The 12,252-nt window shown below is 34.9% G+C and overlaps 1 protein-coding gene across 1 annotated transcript in view; it reads left to right on the top strand.

Annotated features, from left to right (window-relative positions):
• Window positions 1–13: 13 nt before the first annotated feature.
• The window catches only part of PHYHIPL (phytanoyl-CoA 2-hydroxylase interacting protein like), a 60,680-nt gene continuing 48,441 nt past the window's right edge, over window positions 14–12,252 (top strand). Inside the window, exon 1 of the mRNA XM_045568792.1 lies at window positions 14–381. Within this exon, the coding sequence (XP_045424748.1) occupies window positions 276–381 (106 nt within the window). The 5' untranslated portion in view covers window positions 14–275. The remainder of the gene's footprint in view (window positions 382–12,252) is intronic.

Genomic DNA, 12,252 nt, shown 5'->3' on the forward strand with positions numbered 1-12,252 from the left:
GCGTCCCCTCCCCGCCGGGAGCGCGCGCCTGCCGCCCTCGCGCCGGGTCTCGCTCGGTCTCTCAGAGCCGCACACTCCCCGGCGCTGCTGCCACGGCCGTCGCGTCGGCCGCGGCTCTCCAGCCCCGCGGCTCAGCCTCGGCCCCTCAGCGCCGCGTCCCAGGCGCCCTCCCTTCCCTCCGCCACTCCCCCTTCTTTTCCCGCCCTTCTTGCCCACCCGGCCGGCGGAGAGAGCCAGGATACGAAGCAGGCGGGCTTGAAAAGGGGGTTGGAAAAATGGAGGTGCCGCGCCTGGATCATGCCCTCAACAGCCCCACCAGCCCCTGTGAGGAGGTGCTCAAAAACCTCAGCCTGGAGGCCATTCAGCTGTGCGACCGCGACGGTAAGAGCGGCCGGGACGGTGAGGAGAGGGACGGAGCCGCGCCGAGGCGCCGGGGCCGCTCTGGCTCTGCCGACGCCGTCCGCCCGGGCGCCGGGGTCTTTTGTTGTCCCCCCTGTGCAAATAAAGGGAGGTGCGGACTCCCCGCCGCCCCCCGCCCTGCCCTTAGCCCAGAAACAAAAGGACCCCGGGGCTCGCTCCTCGGTGCGGAAAGTGGTCGTCGTCCGCAGCCGCGGCGCCCCTCGCAGCCGTCGCCCGCCCGGCGTTCGCGCCCGCGGCTCCTGCCCCGACCGGGCATTTGCAATCCTTGCCGCAGTCCGATTCCCGGGGTCTCCTGGCTCCGAAGGGAAAATGCCCTCTGGATGCTTCTAGCAACTCCCTCCCCCCAACACACACTAACTAGTTAGCATTCGCTGTCCAGAAACTTATAATTTCCTTTTTAGACCTCCCATCTTCAGACTCCCCCAATTAAGAAGTCTTTTTATCCTCCCAAATTGGGATCAGGTGACAGTTTTTCAGTGCGAGAGCAGAAAAACAGTACAATTTCAGCACCAAGGACAGACACGAGCTTCGTGGTTCAGACTGTCAAAAAATCTGTAAAGGAATTGACCGACTATATCTGCTGTGACTCAGAATATGCGGCGAGTACGCACCATTGTGTGTTGAGGTTATGCGGTTCGTTCTATTGTTAAAGTTGGCAGTCTCCTGAAGAAGGCAATTGATGGGACACAGGTCTGAGCGTTAAAGAGGTATGGCAGTGCTCTGTGCAGTGTGGGTAGTTAAGGAGCTTGTGTGCTAGTTGGACTAGTTGGAGAGTTCATGCTATTTCAGTAAGGTGGACTAAAACTTCATTTGTAAAGAAGTCATCTGATTAGTAACTGGTTGGCCAAATAATTGTGAAATTCTACATCTGACAAAGGAAAATGATTTGCATGTTGTGAGGATGGCCTTGAACACTTTCGATTATAAACGAAATTAATATTTAACTGTATGTAGATTGTAAAACATTTTTTAGCCAAAGTTTTTTAGAGATACTAATATGCTTACAGTAAGGTCATAAATTTTATCAGTGTAATCCAAATAGGGAGCAGAGGTCTTGTTTCCAGAGTCATTTAAATGGTAATGACTTGGTTAGGCATTGCTATTCAGTACGTTTGGGTCAAGGGAGTCCCAAATTTGTGTTTATTAGTGAATTTTGTATTTATTAATACAAACATTTAATAATTTTGAAAACAAAATTCAAACTTTTGAAACCAAAGCCACTTTAATTTCTGAAACAGATGTAGTATGAATAAATACCCTTGCAGAGGCAGCTTATTTATCTTTTATTCTTAGACTCTTTTTGTCACCATAGCAAGTGCACTTATTTATGGCATCTAAAAAATTTTCATCATTTTTTATATATATTCCATATATAAGCTTGCATGATTAGATGGTAAAAGTTATTTTTAATATGGCATATAAGAAGTCATTTGGATTTTAGTTTATATACTTTCATGAAATGATTTTTTGTAGTTACTGTTGTAAATTGTAAATATTTTGGTTTTCTTATATTTGAGAGAAAACTAAAATTCTAATAAAAGTAGATTTCATTTTTATTTACTTCAGTGATTTCTCAAAGGCTCATTTCTGTAGTAATTGGAAACAGGCAATTCATTGTTATTCTTCAGAACTCAGTAATATCAATACTTAAAATTGCATTTACCATGTATCTCAAAGATATTAGGGAAAATAAAGTTTTCTTTTTTATGAAGTTCACAGAGTTAATAGATTAAATAGTTAATGAAAAAATAATGCTGTATTTACTGTGGTCTCTTCTCCTAAAGTAGTAGCTATTTTATTGTGGTAATATTTTTTAGTTGTTTTTGTTCACTTTATGAATCCTACAAAATGAGTAAATTATGTAATGTTTAATTTGGGGGGGATGCTGGCATTAACCAGTTATCTATGAAAATTAAAATTACTATTTGCAGACTTCTAATTAATTTAACATAGACTAATTAAAGAGGGTTTTATTTTATAAAAGAGCTTATACCAATGAATATAAAGGGCTGGCTCTTCTATTAGAAGATGTGGAAAAATTTGGAAATACCTTCTTTAGTGACTTTAAATACTTAACATTTTTTTGTGATTCTATCTTACATGTCAATTCCAAAAGTATTAAGTCGGCTTCATAGGAATAGTTTTGGGGGGGTAATGTTTTTACATAATAATTTATAAAGTTTTGCATTAAATTTGTCAACCACATCTTATTTGGTATCATTTTATATTGAGAAATTTTCAGCTGGATGCTATTTGCTCCCTTCACTTCTTTTACTTCCTTTCACTTTCCTTCCTCTTAATTCTCATTATTTTACTTTTATAAATATATAACATAGACAAGAATGTGGCAGAATATGTGGCAGATGTTTATGTGCTTATGTATATAATAAGAGCTGTATTTTCATAATTTTGTAATAGAAATACATTTGTTTGTCGTTTCTTACCTTATTTTACTCTACTATTAGTTTGGTGATGGAAAAAATGAGAGAAACATGAATTCCTTGGAAGTAGAATAAAATAGAATGGGGAAACTATATTATTATTGTTAAGTGTACATTTCCAGATTTTACCCTTTCCTCTCATAGATGTTTTTAATTTTATGATGTTTTGTGTATTGTATTGACTAAGAACCATAGCTGCTGGTGAACCTACCTGTGTCTCTCTTATGTTTCCTTGGGTCTTCTCTTTTATGTTTTTGCCTGTTACTTGGATATTTTCCTATAAATTGATGTTTACATTCTCAGTAAGAATTCACAATGTTTCTTTTTTCATAATTTCTCAAAATATTCAATAGTCTGAAGAATATGGGTTAGAGTCCATGTAGTCATATAATTGTTTTTTTTTAATTAAGCAACATGATTCTTATATACACACACATTACCTCATGGATATCTTTTCTAGGCGTGTGTTCTTTGGTTACTAGTATATGGTCCCTGCCTAGGTGTTACTTGTAGTTAAAAATGAGGATTCTGGATAGACTATGAGGAAACCTTCTGAAGATACACTATAGATCTAGTGGTTTCTACTAATTCCTATGGCAAGTAAAAGAGAGCATTTGTTCCTCCATCTCTGCTGTGCTGAAGTATACTCAAGTTGCATACATAATGTAATTTTATTATGACTTTTCAAAAAAATTGAAGGAGAAAAAAAAATTCTCATCTGGAAGCATCAGTAGTATGGGAACCAATTTCCAGTTTGTTTCTTCGTGTAGATACTTCGGACCTTCACAAAACATCCCCTTACCCCACCCCCATAGAATTCTACATTACTTCTGCTTTCCATCTTTTTATCATATATATTAGAAAGCTTTATTTCCTTGCTGAAAGGGAAAGATTTATCTACATGTTGCCTTACATGTATATAAGCTACCTGCACCCTTGTTATAGTAAAGAAGAAAATACAAAATTAATTTGTTTTATAGCACTTAAATTTACCCCCAAGGCTTCCTAGCTTTCACAATTATTATTTCTACGATTAGGGCGTTTTATGACTGTGTAGATACGGTTTATGGAGTTTATGATACTAATCATCAAGGGAACACATTTTAAAGACATTGCACAGACAGAAGCTGACATATTTTCCCTGTCTTTGTCTCTAACAATAGTCCTGTGGAGAAAAAGAAAAAATAAAAGGTTTTTTCCCTTTTACATATTTAAAATGATAGATTACTTTGAATGTGGATATCTATTTAAATTATAAATCAGTTGAGATCTTCTTTATGCTTATGACATGTGAATTAAATAGATTTTAACTTTGGAAACATAAAGTAACAGAAATGCTTAGTGGCACAGAGGTATATTAGATAATTCTTAATGACATTTTCTGAAGCAAACATCTGGGAGGAGTACTCATAACTATTACCTTTAATAGTCTTTATTACAAGAGTATAAGGTAGTCATTACTCAATCTGACTGACATGCAGTATAGCTTAGTGATAATACCATTTTAGATCAGACCGACCTGTTAGAATATTGACTCTTGGTAGATGTGTAACCGTAGGCAAATTAATTAACCTTTTTAGTCTTAAGCTTTCTCATGTAAAATGGGTATAGCAGTGTCAATCCTGTAGGATTGTTGAAATAAGTGCATAAAGTATTTCTTATATAGCATTTATCACAAGTCTTGATATGAAATAGGGTAACAATTATTGTGAATGGAGAATTTGTGAATTGGAGAATATTATTCTTCACATACCTTCTTGAGTTGAACTACTGTCTTTTATTTCTTTTTTTTTTTGGCAATGTTAGGTATTTGTTGTTTTTCATAATTTCAGTTATGTGTTGTTTAGTTAGGAAATCACCTCAGCTTCATTGAGTAATTAATGGAATCTGGAAATTCTGAATTTTAAAGAATAGCAAATTTAAAAGTCACTGTTATAGTACCCTTATCTCTTGCTTCTGTTTTACCATCCTATCAGTAATATCCTTTTTAACCTTAGTCCAAAAAGCTGTTTTCAGCTTCTAGTTCAAATCTTCTGTTTGTTGTTTTTCATGTGCCTTTTGAGCTTGATACCTACTCTGGGTAGGTATTTGTCTTACGGCCCTTCTTTGTTCTTAATTTAAATGTTTTTCTTTATTAATTTTTTCCAAGGATAGATCTGTACTAGGACATATGACCTCTTGATTAATTTCTTTGACTCAGATATGACTATAGAGATACTATAAATTGTTATTAGTATGAAACAAAACAAAGATAAAAACTAAAAGAAACAAACAAAAACCTTTAAAACCATCAGGTTATGTTAAACCAATTCATATTCTTGGTAGGGGTTCTAATTCATTCCCAGAGAAGACCAAGAAGTTACTAGAGTAAAAGTCACATCAAAACATATGTGACCAGACTCCCTCCAGTGGTAGAATGACTGATGTGTCATAAGTAGTAACACTGGCAACTTGCTTTGTTGCTAAAGTAGGCAGGTCAGAAATTCACACTATAAGAACACCATTTAAAAACCTTACAAATCACTTGATTTTATTCCCACTGATATTCCCTCCTCATTTAGGCCTAATTTTACTTTTCCCTCTAACTTATGTGAACGTGCTTTCCTGATTACTTTTATATTTTATCCTGGGCTTTGGTAATAACAGCAGCTGCATCACTTACTGTAGCAAGCATAATCCTAGTTTCTGTTTTTCTGGTTTTCCTTCTCTGCCCTTAGTAGATGCATAATTCAAGTTTTACCTTGTAGAACGTGTCTCTTTCTTGGGTTTATTTTCCATTTCTGTTAAATTTCTTTATAAGAATATTTTTATCTTTTATTAATTATTTAAATTCTATTTTTACTGCCCTAAATATATGCCTTATTCTTTAACTGTTTAAAATATTTTTTTATTACTAGGCAGTAGTTAAACTATCTTATTGAGCAAGCTATATTTTATACGTGTTTGTTTGAGAAGTAAAGTCAGTGTATGGGGAAGACTTTCAGCACCAATGTGTAGAAGAGTAGGAGAGTCTAGGCAGAAAAAATAGGTAGATCGCTTCAGCATGTTCTGCATATGTTAAGAGTAGTGACTGTAAATAGTGTAAAAGAAATCTGAAATATTCTTTGGGAGGCCAAGGTGGAGGAACGCTGGAGGCCAGGAGTTTGAGACCCCATGTCTACAAAAAAATAAAAAAGTTAGCCAGATGTGGTGGCATGTGGTTGTAGTCTTAGCTGCTTGGAAAGCTGAGGCAGGAGGATGGCCTGAGCTCAGGAGCTTGAGGGTGTAGTGAACTGTGATTGGACCACTGCACTCCAGCCTCAATGACCAAAAAAAGAAAAAACTTCCAAAATAATTAGAATTTGTGATTGAATTTTCAGGCAAAATAGAAAGTGATCAGGATTAACTTTTTGAGACTGGGAAATCAGAAGAATCATTTACAGGAAAGAAAAAAAGAGGAAGGAAATAATATTTAAACATCATAATGACATTAATTTTTTTGAGTCTCAGATTTTTAGGTCTCAGTGGATATCCAAGTAAGTCCTGAGCCCTTTTCTAGGGGCACTTCCTTCTCTCATAGATATCATATTTCCAGAAGTATATTATATACTGCTTTGTCATTATTGTTTCAGTGTGGATCACCACAAGAGAACCCACATATTCTTTTTAGGCTCTTCTTTTTCTTCATTCCTACATCTCAAAAGCTACTCAAATTCTGATGATAATATAATACGTTGAGAATCATTACTATATAAAACCAACAATTTGATGCTGTAGAGGGGTTGGTGAAATAGTGAATTTTGATTCTTCTCCATAAAGGTAGTGTTGGAATCTTAGGAGACATTTTAGAGGGATTAGTATAAAGTGAAAAGAACATTTGAGTTATGTTAAGATGTTTGGAATCTAACATTAAGAGACCTCTTAGAAACTTACAATAAACATTCAGCAATTCTTCTTGTGTTCTGGGGAAAAGAGTTCTAGAATGGGGAGAAGAACTGCTCATTGAAATATATATTTCACTAGGGAGACTGGAACTTAAGTGAAAAGGAATGGTTAGGATTTGACTTTGGTTTTAGAGTGACCTCTAATGAACTTTGTATCTCATCCTTCGAAGGAAAGGAGTGATCACATCCTGGGGAGGGCTCACTTTGAACTCCAAAGATGAAATAAATCTACAATCCAGGTTTGTTGTTGTTGGAAACAAGAGCTCTATATTTCGAAGCTGCTTAACAGATGTGAGTTGAACAAAGAGCATCATACTTAGAATTGCAGTTAGTTTTGTTTGATATATTATGATTATATGGGCCATATTTGTGTTTCATTTAAAATGGGCTACTTCATGTGGATTTTGCATATATACTAATTGTTGTAGTGGTTGTGGCAACTAGTGTAAACAAATCCTACCTTTTGTTTTCTGTAACCTGTGGGAATGTTGCTATCTAATAATAGCATGAAAGGCTTATTATAGCTTTTCTAGACATATGCCATTAAAGGCAAGGCACAAAAAAATATTTTTCAGTATATTCTGATTTTCTTGAAAAATCATGTCTCATCTTCCATGAGCCTGAATGTTGATGAGTTTTCAACATTTTAGAAGCTGATAATAAATGCCAACAAGAATCCTATAGTTTTTGAGCATCTACTATGTGATAGCTTCTTAATAACTGCATTTTAAAGTTATATCTATGATGTAAAACAGAGGTCTGCGAGTTGTGGTCCCTGGGCCAAATGCTGCCCATTTTTGTAAGTAAAATTTTATTGGAATACAGCTATGCCCATTTGTTTATGTATTGTCTATGGCTACTGTCATGCCACAGCAGCAGGGCTGAGTAGCTGTGACAGACCATATAGCCCACAAACCTTAAAATACTGTGTGACTCTTTATAGGAAAGGTTTGCCAACATGTAATGTAAAAGATCGAAAACATAAGTTAATCTCTCTTGATGGGAATAAAAATATTGAAAGGAGAATTTCTTTAAAAGATAGTATGCTCGTTTTGCTTTTATATATTTCCAGGGTTTTGAGATTATGCAGATCAGGCATATAGCTGTAGAAAGCTGACTGATGTTACTGGGCAATAAGTTATCTCTGTGTGGGGTCAAAGATGGGTGGCCCTTTATGCCATCTGATAGCATAAAGTCTGATAGGCAGGGAGAGAAACAAACCCTAATTTTAATTTGAAATCTAGCCTTCATATAAATAAGTTTAGAAAGAAATGCTGTTTATGCACAGGTGTTCTCGGTACACTTATGATTCTATTAACAGATGTGTTTTAAAGTGTCAAAGATAATGGTATAAACTTTGAGAAATGTGTTTAGTTATATTGATATTATATTACAGAAATTTATATGGATATCATATTCTTCCTCCTAAACCAAACTCTCATTAAAAAAGAGTCAAAGTCTTATTCATAGTCTTCCATAGTCTATCTCAAGCTATCTGTGGTAAAGGACCCCCTTTTAAAAACAAATTTTCAACCTGTCACTGATACTTAATAAAAATATAAAAAAAGAATTACTAGAAAAATGAAATTAAAATGATACAAAAGGATTCAACAGACATGAAAATCACTTAAATTCTTTTAAAAGTTTCTAAATGCTTAATCCTAATTTTTATATTTATTTCACTGTAGACTGATAAATATTAATAGTTTGCAGACTATTGCCTGTGGGTAGACCACACTTTTAAGTAGCACTAGCTAGAGGACAGTGCCATTCTATTCTTATCAATGAGTAATTTATAGGGACCAGACTTTGCGAGTTTTCACTTTGTTTCCTTTTATTCTTTTACTTACCTATTTTTACTGTTTATTAGTACATGCATTCCACCTTTAGACTGTATATCAAGATCAGGGAAAAAAAGGATGCAAGAATGAATGTAACTTGGATTCTACATTCAAAGGATTTAGGGAGACAATATATTTTGGGAGACAATATATTTAAATAGATAAATATAATATGTGATCAGTAACATAATGGAATTTAGAGGAGAAAGTAGTTAATTCTGTCTGGAGTCTGGGAAGCAACATTTATCTGGGTATTAAAAGTAAAGTAAAATTTCTCCAGAAGTGGGAGAGGGGCATTTACAGCAGAAATAAGAGCATATCTATAAGCATAATATCATGTATTTTCTGGGAATACATAGCATTTGGTATTGCTGGAGAAAAAAGTGTGCCTGGTGGGAAATTAAACTGAAAGATATTTAGGGCTAAGTTATAGCATGCTTAAGATTTGTATTTATCTTCTTAGTAGATTTCAAACTTTCTAACATGTAAAGAACCTTTATTTAAAAAAATTTTTTTTGGAGAATTCCATGTAACAAGTAAAAAGTAGTATATTATGATTGTGTGTGTGTGTGTGTGTGTGTGTGTCCTGTAATTTCATACTAACAGCATTTTTCAAATGAAGTCAGTCAGTGGCATAGCAGGAAATTTAAGTTGGCAGTTAGGCTTGAAAGTTGCTATTATGTTTTTATTGCCTTGTATGTAGAAAACTCTATTTTTTTGGCATCAAGGATTATGCTGAACTTATGTAGAAAATTCTTGTTCATACAAATAAGTAGTGGCAAATTGTAATATTTTAAAACATTTTTCTTTCTTGGGATATGCTTCAAATAAGCAGATCCAGCTTTACAGAGAAATAGTAAATTTTTTTTTTTTCAAAGTTGATTCATGAAAGAATAAATGTTCCAGTTGGAGGGAAGCAGTAGAATTGATTGATCTGTCAGTACATTTTTTCAGTGATAAAATAGTGTATCATGTAACATTCTGAGATATTTGTTGATGACATATTTTTTAAAAAACTCACACTTTTATGCTGATCTCTGTTAAAATTCAGAACAGTTAATTTATTTTACTTGTATGATGAATCTGTAAGAATCAGTTTCATTACTGAAAATTTATCTGCATTTATAAGCTTGGTAACATTGTGATTATATTGTCAAATTCAGTTTTTTTCAGCTTATTAAAGAGCTAGATAATCAAATTGGTTTCCCCTAGTTATTTATATTTGAGACATTTATCAAAGCTTTTTAATTAAGAAAAAATTCATTTCTTGGCTTATTTTTGAAATATTTATACCTTGCTTCCGGACACTCAGCTGAATTTAGCATGAAAAATAAATTTTGAAATTTCCTGTTTGTAAAATTATAATTAGCTCAGGAAAAATACCCAACAACTTCAATTTAATGGATAGTTTGTATGTGATTATCCAGAATTATTTTGAAATATCTTGATATCTAATCTCTAATCCATATTAGTATACAGCTATTACTTGACGAAATCTAGCAACAACTTTTATAGGAGCTACCATTCCTGAGTTTTTTAATTTTATTTATTTCCTTTAATAAAATGATTTCAATATTTCTGAAATTTTAGTTGATAGTTTGTTAAAAATTGATAGTGTGTTAGTGTTGATAGTTGATAGTGTGTTAAAAATTGATAGTGTGTTAGTGTTGATAGTATGTTAAAATGACTTAGACATTAAAATTTTTTTCTCCATTGTATGTTGTTTTACCATTTTTGAATTTACCTATTTGAAAAGTTTTTGCAAATGGATATGCCATATTCATATTTTCATTCAGTTAAATTGGAAAGATTTTACATAATCTTAACATTTGAATTAATCAGTCAAGTGTATATGGTGAGTGATTTTTGTATTCTCTGTATTTTCAGAAATGTACCAATGTTTTATTTCAGCTTTTTGACAATAGGTTACTCATTTAACATATTTGTTGTTATAATATCAGAAATGCAGGATTGAATAAGCTTTTTTCTCTATTTATGGATGCTTTTTTTCTTAGGTAATATGGTTTTGTTCTGAGTACATTATAATTGTCAAATTTGCAATTGTATCAGCCCCTTAATGTTTTGTTGCAAAATTGTGTAACTTGTCAGAGACTATATTACTATTTTGCACTATTTTATCATATAAAACCCATTGAAAACCTGTCAGTTTTTATCACTATAATGTAAATCCTAATGACAGATGACTGTCACTGTATTTTAGCTTTGAGTGACTATTTCTGGGAGCTTCCACTGTATGTATTTCCCTTTGAACATAGTTGCCAGTGTGGTTGATATTAGCTGAAAAATCAACTGGTACTAGTTAATAGTAAGACTTAATACATCTCGAGCCAAATTAGTCACAATACATCCATGTTAAATTTGTTTAATATTCCCCATTTTTAACTAGAGATCCATTTCTAGTTTTATAGGTAATTATTTCATTACCTATACTGGGAAAAGTATAACTTTATTCCAAAGTTAGAATAACCCACAACTAATTGAGGTCTGCCTGCAAGTACATGTGTTTGCAAAATTGCACTTGAGCATATACTTGCTGGCTTGAATTTAAACACACACACGTGACACAGAGCCACACCTTTTCATTCATTGTGCCATTTTCTGCTCTGAGGTAGCAGGCAAAGTTTTGGTGTTTACCCAAAATCACATAATACGGCATAATTTAGTATATGCTGTTTGTATTATTGTTTTAAAAATAGTTTAAAATAATTAAAAAGGAAGTTAATGATGTTTGATGAACCCCTTAATCACTTCTCTGTTAAATGAATTTTAAATCATTGGTCAGTGGTTCTCAAAATTTATCTCCTAGAACAGCAGTCCCCAGCCTTTTGGGCATCAGGGGCAGGTTTCATGGAAGACAGTTTTTCCACAGATGGGGTGGCGGGGGGCCAGAGGGGATGGTTTCAGGATGATTCAAGTGCATTACATTTATTGTGCACTTTATTTCTATCATTATTATGTTGTCATATATAATGAAATAATTATGCAACTCACCATAATGCAGGAACAGTGGGAGCCCTGAACTTATTTTCCTGCAACTAGATGGTCACATCTGGGGGTGATGGGAGACAGTGACACCCAAAGTGTGTTGCTTACATCCATTCTACTCTGTAATCTCATTTTGACTGCTGTCACTGCAGAAAACCCTGCCTCACGAAGAGAGGATGTTGGAAATGGAAGTAGGCTTTGCAGTGCTTTTGTGGCAATCTCAGGATATTCTGCCTTGACTTTAATCTGGAACCTATGGAGATTTGAAGTTGTTTCAAACATACTTTTAAGGCCACCTTCATATCATTTGCAATCTCAAGATGTTGATCCTCTTTTAGCATAGACAAAGTCGATTCAGCTGGGTTATTTATACTGGGTCGCAGATCCATTCCTTCCCAGTTTGGGGGTCTTTTGTGGTTAGGAAGTACTGTTCAAACTCTTTTGAAAGCTGAGTTAGGTGATCATGCGCCAGCTGGGGGAGAGAAGGCTCTGGCTCAGTCTCTTTCAAAATCTCTGCTAATGTTTGAAACATGTCAAAAATCTCAGTGTTCACTTTTCGCCCCCATAATTCCCATTTGGCTTTGAGTGCAGCCGCTTTATCTGCTGACTTGCACACAGTTG

The sequence above is a fragment of the Lemur catta genome, chromosome 14 (genome assembly GCF_020740605.2).
Source record: "Lemur catta isolate mLemCat1 chromosome 14, mLemCat1.pri, whole genome shotgun sequence".
Lineage (NCBI taxonomy): Eukaryota > Metazoa > Chordata > Mammalia > Primates > Lemuridae > Lemur > Lemur catta.